The sequence below is a fragment of the Ostrinia nubilalis genome, chromosome 16, assembly GCF_963855985.1.
Source record: "Ostrinia nubilalis chromosome 16, ilOstNubi1.1, whole genome shotgun sequence".
In the NCBI taxonomy this organism is placed as follows: Eukaryota; Metazoa; Arthropoda; class Insecta; order Lepidoptera; family Crambidae; genus Ostrinia; species Ostrinia nubilalis.
In genome coordinates this window covers 6,452,604-6,467,177 of record NC_087103.1, presented here as the reverse complement: position 1 = coordinate 6,467,177, position 14,574 = coordinate 6,452,604, and the positions used below count along the sequence as shown (strand labels likewise).

Below are 14,574 nucleotides of genomic sequence, written 5' to 3'. Positions count from 1 at the left end.
CAAAGGCTAATAGAAGTTACTTGAGTGCTGTTTTCCAAATACCTTTTTTAAATATAAAAAATCTAGTCCTAATATTTTTGAACTCTACCTGTTGCTGCTTCTCCAATAAGGTGTACAACACATTTCATTTTTCATTAGATGGTAGCACTCTACATTGCCTTGAAAAGTCTAATATTCATTACGTAATTGTATACTGTCTGTTAAGCCAAAGATAATACGTGCTAACTCTTCTGCTATTTGTTATTAGTTTATTCATGAGTCCAGTACAATTCATAAGTCACTGGACTTATGAAACTGACTTTAATAAATACTAATTATCAAAAATGTGTGTGTAGGTTCTCCAACTGTACCAAATATGCAAACTCAATCATGGTTTGATGATGGTCGGACCTTCTGGAAGCGGAAAGTCAACGGCTTGGCGCGTACTGCTCAAAGCTTTGGAAAGGTAGGACTAAGATATTCTTATAAAATAAGTGTTAAAATGTATTGTCTATGAATTAAGATTGGAAAATGAACAGATGTTTAATCTTTTGTATAGATTCGAGGGTGTGGAGGGCGTAGCGCACGTGATCGACCCGAAGGCAATGTCCAAGGAAACGCTGTATGGTGTGCTTGACCCCAACACCCGTGAATGGACTGACGGTCTCTTCACCCACATACTCAGGTAAAGGATACGTCATTAGATATTTAACTACGCATCTTAAACTTCACGCGAATAATAATATAAAATTCCTTATTCAATTTTGCTCAATATTTAGACTTATAAACGATTTATATGAATTCTTTTGCAAATGCTCGATGTTATAGGCCTGAATTATTTCTAACGGTCAACTTTGTATAGGAAAATCATCGACAACGTTCGTGGTGAAATCAACAAGCGTCAATGGATCATATTCGACGGCGATGTAGACCCCGAGTGGGTAGAAAACTTGAACTCTGTGTTGGATGACAACAAACTGCTGACGCTTCCCAACGGAGAGCGTCTGTCACTGCCGCCTAACGTTCGAGTCATGTTTGAGGTAAGACACTTCGAAATTAAAATTCGTACGGTCACGTAACGCATAAAGTGAACTTAGATGAATTCATATTGGAGTAAAAAACTGGTTGCTCAACAAGCTTATGTGCATTTTACAGGTGCAAGATCTGAAATACGCAACATTAGCTACTGTGTCGCGTTGTGGTATGGTTTGGTTCTCGCAAGATGTGCTCACCACCGAAATGATCTTCGAAAACTACCTGATGAGGTTTGTATTGGTTTCATAGGTTGTTTCACTTGTTTGTATCTGAATAGGAACAAAGTTTTTTAAATAAATTCCATTATTACAGACTAAGAAATATTCCTCTGGAGGACGGCGAAGAAGACTCCTTCAGCATCGTAATGGCGGCTCCAACAGCTGGCGGTGATCAGAATGCCACAGAGAACATCCTTTCACCAGCTTTACAGGTCATTATCATCTTCCCTTTATATGTTTTTCCACCCTTGTAACTACATATTATTATAAGCATACATCAATATAAATATTTGTACAGACCCAGAGAGACGTAGCCGCGATCCTACAGCCATTGTTCTTCGGCGATGGTCTGGTAGTCAAGTGTTTAGAGCGCGCTGCTTCTCTGGACCACATCATGGATTTCACCCGCCACCGGGCTCTCTCATCTCTACACTCGATGTTGAACCGTGGTGTAAGGTAAATGAGACTTCTTACATAATATCTATGTATAATAAATTTAAATTTGTTTAGATAACGCTATAATGGAGTACTCTTCCAGGAACATTCTGGGATACAACCGTCAGCACCCAGACTTCCCTGTTACTAACGAGCAATTGGAAGCATACGTGCCTAAATGGCTTGTGTATTCACTGCTGTGGTCATTCGCTGGTGACGCGAAATTGAAGGCAAGTCATTGTGCTAAAACGCGTGTAATAAAGTTATTACTTGATCCAAGTGATGAAATTACTAAATCGTGTCTTTATTTTTAGGACCGCAATGAACTTGGAGACTTCATTAGATCTGCAAGCACGATGCAACTGCCCAATTGCGGTGCCAATCAGCATATAATCGACTTTGAGGTAATATTTTCCATTTTATGTTCAACATAGGGTGCTTTATTATTTCTTCCGTGCAAGCTACATATTTGTTTGTAAACAGGTATCAATAACCGGTGAATGGGTGCCGTGGTCGGCTAAGGTGCCGCAGATTGAGGTAGAGACCCACAAGGTAGCCGCACCAGATGTAGTTGTTCCAACGCTGGACACGGTGCGCCATGAAGCCTTGCTGTACACTTGGCTGGCTGAACACAAACCACTGGGTAAGATTTCATCGCCTTTAAAATAAGGTAATAACGGTTATATTATAAAAAAAATGGTCAGGGCCGGCCATAATTTGTAATATATATCGCAGAACTGATTGAACGTAAAATAAATGAGCTCTAAGTGGAAATCATTATAAATCGTCGGTAGTTTTGATAAAACGTCTTCTATAGTGACTTCATGAAGATAACTACATACGAAAAAAGATGTGGAACATGTTCTCTGACGCTCCAAAGCAATTATCTGAAATTAATTAGTGATGAAAGTAGTCATTATTCTAACCCCTAAGGTTACTGACAACGTCTCTCTTGTAGCGGAGCTTTGGGCTGACACTGTAGGTTTGTTATCGACACGACAAGAAGAAGAAAAGAATACTGGAACACACAAGTTTCATTATAAATTGATAGACAAACGAGCTACAAACCTAAATCAATCCTAAAACTATTACAAAAAATGGAACCACAAATGTTAAAGTTCTTGATAGTCGGCCGTTTGGTGTAGTGGTTCGAAACAGACTACTATTCCGGAGGTTGCACAGTACAAACATTTGGTGCATGAACATATTTGTTTGTATTGGACTGGGTGTTTTCTATGTATATGTATGTATTTACAAAAAAAAAGTATTTATAGCCTGACCAGGAACATAAAAACCCTCGCCATGTTGCGGAAAACTAATGGTACTAATTTCTTTTAATGGCAACAGTAACTGAAAACTTCATTGACATGTCACCTTGCATGTCAGTCTATTGTTGTCAAAGTGTAAACAAACTTTATTTTAAATGTTTGCAATTGATTTTGTGAATTAAATTGCTAAAATATTTTTATAGTCGTGAAAGAAAAGTGGTTCACGATGTGTTAATGTATTTGTCGAAGAGAAATACTAAGGGTTCGGACAATATTTTCATTGAATAATGTTTCCGACAAAGGTTGTCAAATTGACTGACATGTTTATCGTATAGTACAGTCCACTATGAAAATTAGCTGTAGTCTGTTTCAACTACCTATTTTAAAGTTTTTTGTCACTTTCTAAGTTTTGAATTTTATGGAATTGGGAAAGAAGTACCGAGTTTGAAGCGTTCATGAGCAGACATTGCAGTTGAATATTCAAGTTCTGAATTTGATTATTGATGAATAATAAAATAAATCCTACTAGCTCGATTGATGGTTTCATTTAATTTATTTTAACCAGGTTACCTTTAATAATATTTTTCGTTAATTTATGAAAATATCAAATTAGCCCGTAATCCTGAATCCTGATACATAAATTTAGCCTATTAATTTAACACATGTACGACTGTACTCAGTGTTGCACTATCAAATGCAATTGAAGCGCCTCTATTCCAGGGTTTTTATGTTCCTGGTCAGGCTATAAGTATGTTTATATCCGTTGTCTAGTACCCATAGTACAAGCTTTGCTTATAGTCTTTTTCACCTAAGATGATCCGTATGACGTTTCGAGTTTGAAAGATTTAGAGATGTCACATAACTAAACCATAGCGATTTATCTATCGATTTTTTTCGAAGAGTTAGTAAAACCTACTTTTAGAGAAATATTTTGTATTTAATATTTAATATTTTTTTTAATAACAAATATTATTGTAACAATGATTTATTGATAATATAAAAATTTCATGGTTCGTGTTCAAAAAAAACGATTCCTAAAAAGTACTGGTTCTGTTTCTTTAAATTAAAAACTATTAATTTATTTTCAATGCGTTTATTAAAGTCAATAATCGAAAAATATAGTTGATTTTTGTGATGTTTTTAATAACTAAGTATTCACTGCAATCGATTAATGAACCGCGGAAATAATCGATTTTATTATACAAGAAATACCCCAGCACTAAATCTATTCCGTTTCACACATTGCGTACATTAAATAAAAAATATTTTTACATCGTATTTAATTAAAATATAATCAATAGACTCAGATTTTACTATACAGGGTGTTTGGCGCATCGTGTGCCAAAATAATTTGGCGGATAGAATGGGTCATTTCCTATATTTTCAGCCCCCATAACACGTTCCATGCCAGGAGGCTAATTTTATATTATTTTTTTTAGTAATTTCACCAAAATACCCAAATCGCATCATTTAATTTCGATTTAAAAAAAAACTACTAGGCGTAGCCTCAAAGTAAATATTTTGTTTTGACGTGTATTGATGTAGGGTTGCATCAAATCTAAATTTACTGGCAAATATCATCTAGTTTTTTTTTATTCAGCTTTGAAGTTTTCCGAAAAGTTAAAAATGGACTGAACATTTAAGTTTACATGGCTATAAAAAAATAAATAAAAGAGATAGCGATCTTCGGATTTTATCAAAACTTCTCTAGTCTATCCCCATTCAAACGGTATACTAATCTTATTTAAATAATAACAATAACTTCACAAATTCCTTAAATTAGTGCATTGACTCTACTCGGACTGATTTGCGAAATTTGTGTTTATAGCCCCTTTTTGTGTGAATAGCACGTTATTAAACACTTAACAGGTAAAAATTATTTATCTTATGCAATGTAAAAACCTTTTCCCTATTGTTTTTCAATGTGGATTTCTTGAAATTAAAGACGAAAATAATTATTTTGATCGTTTATTAATTATTACAAATTTTGTTCAAAATGACCGCCTCGGCAACGTATACACTCACGACATCTTCTTCTAATTTTGACTGTTGTCGTATGCAGCCACATTTCTCTTTTTATTACTACAAAGGCGTGGATTAGAAGAGATGGCCCTATACAGTGGCCTGCAAGTTCCCTAGACCTAATTCCGTTAGATTTTTACGTCTGGGACGAGCTAAAGAACTGGTGTACGTAACGGATTCAAACAATAGAAGAACTACAACAACGAATAAAAAACGCCTTTGTAGTAATAAAAAGAGAAATGTGGCTGCATACGACAACAGTCGAAATTAGAAGAAGATGTCGTGAGTGTATACGTTGCCGAGGCGGACATTTTGAACTAAATTTGTAATAATTAATAAACGATCAAAATTATTATTTTCGTCCTCAAATTCAAGAAATCCACATTGAAAAACGATAGGGAAAAGGTTTTTACATTGCATAAAATAAATAATTTTTACCTGTTAGGTGTTTAACGTGCTATTCACACAAAAAGGGGCTATAAACACAAATTTCGCAAATCAGTCCGAGTAGAGTCAATGCACTAATTTAAGGAATATGTGAAGTTATTGTTGTTATTTAAATAAGATTAGTATACCGTTTGAATGGGGATAGACTAGAGAAGTTTTGATAAAATCCGAAGATCGCTATCTCTTTTATTTATTTTTTTATAGCCATGTAAACTTAAATGTTCAGTCCATTTTTAACTTTTCGGAAAACTTCAAAGCTGAATTAAAAAAAAACTAGATGATATTTGCCAGTAAATTTAGGTTTGATGCAACCCTACATCAATACACGTCAAAACAAAATATTTACTTTGAAGCTACGCCTAGTAGTTTTTTTTTAAATAGAAATTAAATGATGCGATTTGGGTATTTTGGTGAAATTACTAAAAAAATTATTATAAAAGTAGCCGCCTGGCATGGAACGTGTTATGGGGGCTGAAAATATAGGAAATGACCCATTCTATCTGCCAAATCATTTTGGCACACGATGCGCCAAACACCCTGTATATTTCAAGACAAGTAGTTAATTTTTTTTTATTATATTGCTAATAAAATACAAATATTTTTTCAAAAATATTCTGCATATGTAGTATGCGTAATATGGATAACCTTGAAGTGTCATACGGATCATCTTACGTGAAAAAGACTATAGTTTGGGACTAGAAGCGCAGTGTAAAATGTCCAAGTGTTATGTGTGTGTGTGTGTGTGTGTATGTTTTAAGTGTTATATTTATTTATTGTATTACATAGTTCTCTGCGGCCCGCCCGGTTCCGGCAAAACCATGACTCTCTTCTCGGCGCTGCGAGCGCTGCCCGACATGGAGGTGGTCGGCTTGAACTTCTCTTCGGCCACCACGCCCGAGCTGCTGCTGAAGACCTTCGACCACTACTGCGAGTATAGGAAGACGCCCAATGGCGTGGTGCTCGCTCCAGTGCAGGTTTGTTGAAAGTCCAATATTCTATGAGACAAGAAACATAACATTTATTCATCTCTTAGGCCCAGTACAGACGGTGAAACGCGACTGCAACGAAACTGCAACTGCTAGTTACTTTTGAGTTGCATCTAAGTTTCTGCCATAGCGTCCGTTGAGAGACCACACATGACGCGACCAGTTTGAAACTTTCAGTTTCCGTTTCATTCATCAGAATCATCACAAAGTTGCAGTTTCGTTGCAGTTGCGTTTCACCGTCTGTTCTGGGCCTTACTATATTGCGTGGATAACCCGAAATAGTCTTAATTTTAGTTGGCTATAAAATTACATGTTTTAAGCATTGATTTAAAATAAATTATCCTCAACAGAGTTCGAGACTTGTTTATAACATAGTCCCCTGCTTGTTGAGATTCGCACTTTGACAGTACAAAAAAGTATGGTAGTACATCCCCATTTTACGAAATAAACGTCATTCACATAATTTGCCGTTTCCGATGTTTTTCCTCGAAAAATATCTTTGAACTAGTTTTGTTAAGTAATTTATATGTAATTTATCTAGCTCGGCAAATGGCTGGTACTGTTCTGCGACGAGATCAACTTGCCTGACATGGACCAGTACGGCACGCAGCGTGTGATTTCCTTCCTCCGACAGCTGCTTGAACACAAAGGATTCTACAGGGCTAGTGGTAAGTATCTTACACCTACAACACATTGACATCCCGAACCTAATTTGGGATAACGCATAGGTACTGTTCGATGCTCTTTTCCCTTCACGCTATCCCTCGCTTCCTACAATTTTTTCCCTGATCCATCCCTTCTCACTGTCAATTCTCCTTCTGAGGCTTGACACCTTTATAAAGACGTTGCTTCGCGTCAGGCTGCTCTCGTTGACTTAAAACATTAACGCTTCGCTTTATTGTGTGCCAGGTGCGTACTCGCGCTTGACTCACACGGACAGTTGGTTTATTACACTTAAACTTATTATAAACTCTTATTAGATCACTCGTGGGTGCACCTGGAACGCATTCAGTTCGTAGGCGCGTGTAACCCGCCGACCGACCCGGGCCGAAAGCCCCTGTCGCACAGGCTGTTACGTCACGTGCCTGTCATCTACGTCGACTACCCTGGAGAGACTTCATTGGAACAGGTGCGTTAACTTTCCTCCGGGACAAACTTTACCTTCACTGGTTGGTATCAACCTTTAGATCCTGATTACACAGGAGTTGCAATAGTGGGAACGAGAGGCGGGAATAGTTGTATAAATAACGTGAATAACAAATTAATCAACCAGACCTCGTTTATTTGCTACTGTATTCTGTGCACTTACGATCTGAACCCAACTGATAGAAATATTTAGGTTGATAGATAAATGTAAACTGTATTCTAAAATTCGCTCGCCGGTCGACCTTAGGGGTTTACTAATTTTTCTACATAATGTAAATTTTGAAACATTTCGAGGCAATCGGGTATTGTATCAGTAAGCAGTTCTAAATAAATCAATCAAGCTATCTTTCTTTGCAGATCTACGGTACATTCACTCGTGCAATGCTCCGAATGCAACCAGCCCTGCGTGGTTACGCGGAACCTCTAACCCAGGCCATGGTGAAACTGTACTTGGCGTCTCAAGAACGCTTCACACAAGACATGCAACCTCACTACGTGTACTCGCCCAGAGAAATGACCAGATGGGTGCGCGGTATCTGTGAAGCCATCAGGTAATATTTTAAAACATAACTTGACGATTTCGTCAAGCTTAAAATAGCAATAGTGTTCCTGGAACAATTATGCTATTGATTTGCAAATTTTAATGGCATCTGTGTTCAAGCTTCAAGCTGTTTTTTTATATTGTAGATAAAGACTACTACTAAAGTCTCCATGATTTACGTCTAAATAATTTTATCACATAGTTTTAACAACTTCTTTGTTCATCGACAGGCCTTTAGACAACTTGTCAGTAGAAGGTTTGGTTCGCCTCTGGGCTCACGAGGCACTCCGTCTATTCCAAGACAGACTGGTTGAGGATTCTGAAAGGCAATGGACTGACGAGAACATCGACAATGTCGCTATGAGATTCTTCCCAGGTTCGTTGTGAAATTGTTCTATTTATACCAAAGGTACTACTGTGAATTGACATTCAAAGAACTTTGTGCTAATAATCGTGTATTCTTTTGTAGGCATAAATCGAGACCAAGCGCTTGAGCGCCCCATACTTTACAGCAACTGGCTAAGCAAAGATTACGTGCCAGTAAACAGAGACCAACTCCGCGAGTACGTCAAGGCTAGACTGAAGGTATAAATAGCTTTGATATGTCTTTGTAACAGCATTAAATATAATTTTTCTAGGTCTGAAGAACCAACCCCGGCTTAGAAATCAGAAAAAACGGCATCAGACTACGAAATACTTCTTTATTTTACTTCTTCTACTTACTACTTTTACGTCACGTTGTTAATTACTTTTCACGTCACGCATACACTATCTACTTGAATTCTTAATAAGGGGACCTTTTTTGTATGAGACTACGATATTTCTACTTTTCTGCAATGATCTCTCTATTGAACTCTTTCCCCCTTACTAATAAAACTTACACGCTTGTTGAACAGTGTTTTAAAGTGACGTTTAGTATGGAAATGTCATTTTAAAACAGTGTTCAACAACTGTGTAACTTTTTATTAGTAAGTGGGTTTATTAATAATACTGACCATCTTATTCGTTTGACCCAAGGTGTTCTACGAAGAAGAATTGGACGTACCTCTAGTGCTATTCGACGAGGTATTAGACCACGTGCTGCGTATCGACCGTATCTTCCGCCAGCCGCAGGGCCATCTCCTGCTGATTGGAGTCTCGGGAGCAGGAAAGACCACGCTCAGTCGCTTCGTTGCCTGGATGAACGGACTTAGCATCTTCCAGATCAAGGTACAACCAAACTGTGGAATGGACTGTCGTCTGCGGTGTTTCCGGACGGATACGACCTGCAAGCTTTCAAGAGGAGAGCGTATCTTTACCTTAAAGGCCGGCAACGCACCTGTAACGCCCCTGGGTCTGCGGGTGTCTATGGGCGACGGTAATCACTTACCATCAGGTAATCCGTCTGCTCGTTTGCCTCCTATCACATAAAAAAAAAAAAAAAAAAACGTTCATAATTCGACCTTTTAGTGCTAGTAATGAAACCCACATGCTATGTTTACTCCAACTAAGAGTGAACCAGAAAGCGAAAGCAACTAGACAGACATCTGCATATTGATGAATTTTAAAGACATATTTACTTCCTGGAGCCGACCTCACCTTGTTTCTTGTAGTTGTATCTAACACAAAAGTTGGAACAACAAAACATTTTTCGAAAAAGCTTTCTCTTTTAGGCAACGTGGAGAGAGGACAGTTGTAATAGTATCATGTTCTTACAGCTTCTAAACCTCATGTTTATAACCATAATTTCCAAGACTCAATGTGACACTTTGTTCAATGAGTTTACCTTAAAAAACCTTTTTATTAATAGGTCCACAACAAATACACTGGTGCTGACTTCGACGAGGACTTGCGTACTGTTCTGCGCCGCGCCGGCTGCCGCGATGAGAAGCTGGCCTTCATTCTCGATGAATCCAACGTGCTCGACAGCGGTTTCCTTGAGAGAATGAACACGCTACTCGCCAACGGAGAGGTAAATAAAAACTGTGAAACCCCCTAGTCCCCTTAAGGTAGTCTTAGTTATTTACTGTAAGAAGAAAACATAACTCGAAAACACATTATTGTAGGTCCCTGGTCTCTTTGAGGGCGACGAATTTGCGGCTCTGATGACGCAATGCAAAGAAGGTGCGCAGCGCGAAGGATTGATGCTCGATTCCAATGATGAACTTTACAAATGGTATGTACCTTCCACTCCTCCTCAACTCAACCCTGCCGACAAGTAACAACGTCTTTCATAGTATGATTACACCAACTAATGCTCAGAAAGCATCATAGTTTTTCTTTATTATCACAACCAACGCGTCATTTTTATAAGCGATCATAACAAAAACATATAGTTACTGTAAACGGCCACAACGCGTCATTCATCGATCATCATTGTGAGCGCTATGTAAACGTCTTTACTCGTAAGGCCCGGTTTCCACCAAGGTGGAGCAGAACGAAGCAGAAAAGTGTTTGGAATAACCAATCAGATTTCATTATTTCCACTTCTCCTGTCCGCTCTGCATAACTAAGCCCTACGCCGCGCCGCCGCCACTATCAAATTTTCTTTTTGTTTTTGTGAGTTTTGTGACTGTATTAGTACATGGCTTTGCTCGTTTCCCCAGGTTCACCGGGCAAGTAATGCGCAATCTCCACGTGGTGTTCACGATGAATCCTTCCTCCGAGGGCCTGAAGGACCGCGCGGCGACGTCGCCGGCGCTGTTCAACCGATGTGTGCTCAACTGGTTCGGTGACTGGAGCGACGGTGCTCTCTACCAGGCAAGTTATTGTTTTTATTTTGGACTTTATCACCTTGCGTTAAAGTCCAAAAACAACAAGAATTGTTTTTGGACTGATGTTAGAGTAAAAGTAAACTTTGACAACGCAAAATCGTATGTTGATCGGAGAGTCGTAAGCGTTTACATACTCAATTTACGTAGAAAATAGCCTACTATTCGTATTTCGTAATCTTTGACAAATGTAACATTCTACAGAGATTAAATGCCAAAAAGTAAATAAAAGCTTGTAATAAGAGCTTGAAGCAGATTCACGGCCTCGGTAATATTTCCATGTCAGTTAGGCAAAGAAGCGGTGCATGGACGTAAACTCATCCGTCGTAACTCTCCCAAACTTGTTCCATGCTGCGTGCGGCATGATCAGTGCGTAGTTTTCACACCACTTAAGTATACTAATTAGTGTTTTTTTTTTCCAGGTGGGCAAAGAGTTCACGAGCCGCATGGACCTAGACTCGGCAGAGTACGTGCCCCCAGACCTATTCCCAGCTGCTTGCGGTATGATCGGTGCGCGGCCATCGCACCGCGCCGCCGTCGTCAACGCATGCGTGTATGTGCACCAGACCTTGCACCAGGCTAATGCTCGGCTGGCCAAACGTGCTAACAGGACCATGGCTATTACGCCTAGGTATGTATATTTGAGCAAATTAATACGTCGTTACTAGGTTATACAGGTAGCATGAGGCATATGAATGGTTGAGTAAACGGGTTCTCAAATGGCGTCTACGTGCTGGATAGACCGAAAAGCTGGTGAATAATAATAAAGCAGGAGGTTGTCTTTTGGTAGTAGTAAAACTGTCATTAGCCAAAATGATGACATTCGAAATACTTACATGCGTGTATTTGCAATAGACTACACTAGACCAGTAAGCCGTGTATCAACAGAACTTATTTTATTGTTTTATGTCCAAACTCTTTATCTCCCAATGTCTTGCGGCTAAATATAAAGAAATCTTCCTTTGTTACCTTCTTAGGTCTTTCTAATTCTATTCTCATGTGCCATGTGACGTCAGGCACAAGCCACGCCCCTTTATACCATTCTTTACCCTCATGAAGCACGGCTTTAGTCACATTACTTGTACGCATACTAAGAGCATTTCATCACCTTTACAGACACTACCTAGACTTCATCCAGCAAATGGTGAAGCTTTACGCGGAGAAACGCGCCGACCTTGAGGAGCAACAGCTGCACTTGAACGTGGGGCTGGGCAAGATTGCCGAGACCGTGGAGCAGGTTGAAGAAATGCAGAAAAGCCTCGCTGTCAAGTCGCAGGTAAAAATTATACGCTACGTAATGTATTCCAATGTGTTAAGGTTTAAATTTCAATGAAAATGTCAAGTGTTATATTTTTGCTCGTGAAACTACTGTACTATACAGATCAATGTGCTAATCAATAGACAAAAACGTTCGTTTATGTTCTGTAGCCTGTACAAACCCTGTATAGTTTGGATCTTGGTAATGAAATCAGAAATTACTTATTGATGTGTGCGCTCTAAAGTGCCTACGCGATTACCATTGGTATCTCTTAATCTACGCGAACAAACCGCACGGGAGGTGCGACAACACTGAAAGTAATCTTTACACATGAATTCTTCAGGAACTCCAAGCTAAGAATGAAGCAGCCAACGCCAAACTTAGGCAGATGGTAAAAGACCAACAGGAAGCCGAAAAGAAGAAAGTAGAAAGTCAGGAAATCCAGGTCAGTCTTAGTAAACAATCTTCTATTCGCGCCATGTATTTTAATAGAAAATGATACTAAATTGCTTTTTGAAATCAGGTTGCTTTAGAAAAACAAACAAAGGAAATTGAAGCGAAGCGACGAGACGTAATGGCTGATTTGGCGCAAGTGGAGCCGGCTGTCATCGAGGCGCAAAACGGTTTGGTCTTCATTGTCTTTCTCGTAGAACTTATATACGTGTCTAAATTGTTGTTTTCTCTTGAACTAATCACAGGAATGGCTTTTAATAATATAATAAAATTCTCGAGCCTATTAGGGCTTATAAAATAATGAATTATTTGTACTGACATTGAAAACTAAAGTCATTACTGAGATTCAAAGTAAATAACGTTACCCCCTAGTTAGACCCATAGTAGATAGAAACCAAAACTGCTTGTCATTAGATTCACGAAATCACGAAATCACTTGGTCACTAAAAGATGCCTTATACTTCTGTAATCTATAATAATTGTATAATTTCTTGTCAGAAATTATCGTTTTAACTTGTAACGGAATCACGATGCTAGCGGTTAGAGTGAGAAAGCAATGCGATAAGAAAATTAATAACAAAAAGATTCGCATTGGTAGCTTTGATATTTACAATGTAGTCTGTCTTTTGAAACGCTGATTTCTGACAAAGACACTAGTGTAAAACTCGAAGACGTATAACAGCGGTGCGATCGATCAAGAAGCAACAGCTAGTGGAGGTGCGATCGATGGCCAACCCGCCGTCAGTCGTCAAGATGGCGCTGGAATCCATTTGCACACTGCTGGGGGAGAAAGGAGACACGTGGAAAGGCATCCGCTCCGTCGTCATGAAGGATAACTTCATATCCACCATCGTCAACTTCGAGACCGAGAACATCACGTTAGTTGTTGCAGTTTTCGAGGGTGTGACGTGTCGTATATTGCAAAGTTTTAAAGTAATATAGAGTGCATGAGAGACGTATACAAACTGGTAAAACCTCTCCCAATACTTGTCTCGAAATTAGCTGTGTCACAAGATCATATTATGAAACTACTCTCAAGAATAAGAGACAAGCCTGTGATTGATCTAGATGTAGCAATTCTACCAATCATAAGCTTAAATCTTTTGAGTTAGAATCGAGTTTCGAGCGCGTTTTATAATACGGACAAAGTACTTAAATGTGACATTAATGCTACTTATTTATTGAATTGTTATAACTGGCCATTAATTGCGACATGTCACACCCCTCTTATTAGCTAGTATGTACTTAATTATTGGATAATTATGTTTTGGAATGTATAGAAATACATTTTAGATAGCAAGCATACTTCATAATTATTTTATTGGCAAAGACATTTTAACTGTACACACAATGTTGTTATGCAATTATGATGATATGTTGTATTTTTAGCTATTACACATTTTATTAAGTATTTTGATTGTTCTGCAATGTTCTGTTAGTTGATATTCTTTTAATCAAATAGTCATACTTCGGGCTATTTTAATATTTTCTTTTATTGTGAATGATGTCATGAATTCTTGTAACCGTAATAATTATAATCTTGTAAATAAGCTAAGCTCGCTTGCATTATGTGACTGTTGTTATTAATAACGATGAAGTTTTACGTAACGCTGTGATCACTGTATTGTACAATGGCATCTGTGTAAGGCACACTAATAAGAAGTACTCGTGACTAACCCGCTAAGCATCGTCGTGAACCAAAATTATTAACAGTTAACTATTTTGTTACATTTTTACTATTCCTTATTTTCAGACTACGGTTTTTACAAAATTATGTAATGGGGGCTCTAGATTACACTTGTCGTATTAGTTCCATTTTCTTTTTCGATTTATATTCTAATTGGTCATCGAAACGGAAAACAGAGCTGTACTCGTTGTCTCTATGATGCCTTCACTCTGAATAAATATAACTATCAATTTCTTAACAATAGTAAAATAATAACGCCAGCCGCATGTGTCATAGATGCTAAAACGCCTTTTTTGTTTCTCTCTTTTTTTGTACTCTCTCGCTCTCGCTTCGTGCTGGTGACGGATGC

The 14,574-nt window shown here is 38.3% G+C and overlaps 1 protein-coding gene across 6 annotated transcripts in view; it reads left to right on the top strand.

Moving 5' to 3' along the window:
- LOC135079308 (dynein heavy chain, cytoplasmic) overlaps positions 1–14,574 on the top strand; it is a 56,094-nt gene that overhangs the window by 24,652 nt on the left and 16,868 nt on the right. For 5 of the 6 annotated variants that reach the window (XM_063973940.1, XM_063973938.1, XM_063973937.1 and 2 more), the window contains 23 exons: positions 336–445; positions 539–664; positions 842–1,019; positions 1,135–1,244; positions 1,327–1,444; positions 1,531–1,688; positions 1,771–1,897; positions 1,982–2,071; positions 2,151–2,310; positions 6,191–6,378; positions 6,932–7,058; positions 7,371–7,519; positions 7,894–8,087; positions 8,308–8,453; positions 8,547–8,662; positions 9,095–9,286; positions 9,867–10,028; positions 10,123–10,232; positions 10,663–10,816; positions 11,250–11,458; positions 11,944–12,103; positions 12,429–12,530; positions 12,609–12,708. In XM_063973940.1, the coding sequence (XP_063830010.1) occupies positions 336–445; positions 539–664; positions 842–1,019; positions 1,135–1,244; positions 1,327–1,444; positions 1,531–1,688; positions 1,771–1,897; positions 1,982–2,071; positions 2,151–2,310; positions 6,191–6,378; positions 6,932–7,058; positions 7,371–7,519; positions 7,894–8,087; positions 8,308–8,453; positions 8,547–8,662; positions 9,095–9,286; positions 9,867–10,028; positions 10,123–10,232; positions 10,663–10,816; positions 11,250–11,458; positions 11,944–12,103; positions 12,429–12,530; positions 12,609–12,708 (3,286 nt within the window). Of the gene's footprint in view, positions 1–335; positions 446–538; positions 665–841; positions 1,020–1,134; positions 1,245–1,326; positions 1,445–1,530; positions 1,689–1,770; positions 1,898–1,981; positions 2,072–2,150; positions 2,311–6,190; positions 6,379–6,931; positions 7,059–7,370; positions 7,520–7,893; positions 8,088–8,307; positions 8,454–8,546; positions 8,663–9,094; positions 9,287–9,866; positions 10,029–10,122; positions 10,233–10,662; positions 10,817–11,249; positions 11,459–11,943; positions 12,104–12,428; positions 12,531–12,608; positions 12,709–13,220; positions 13,417–14,574 lie in introns of all 6 variants that reach the window. The other variant, XM_063973936.1, reaches the window with a different exon arrangement.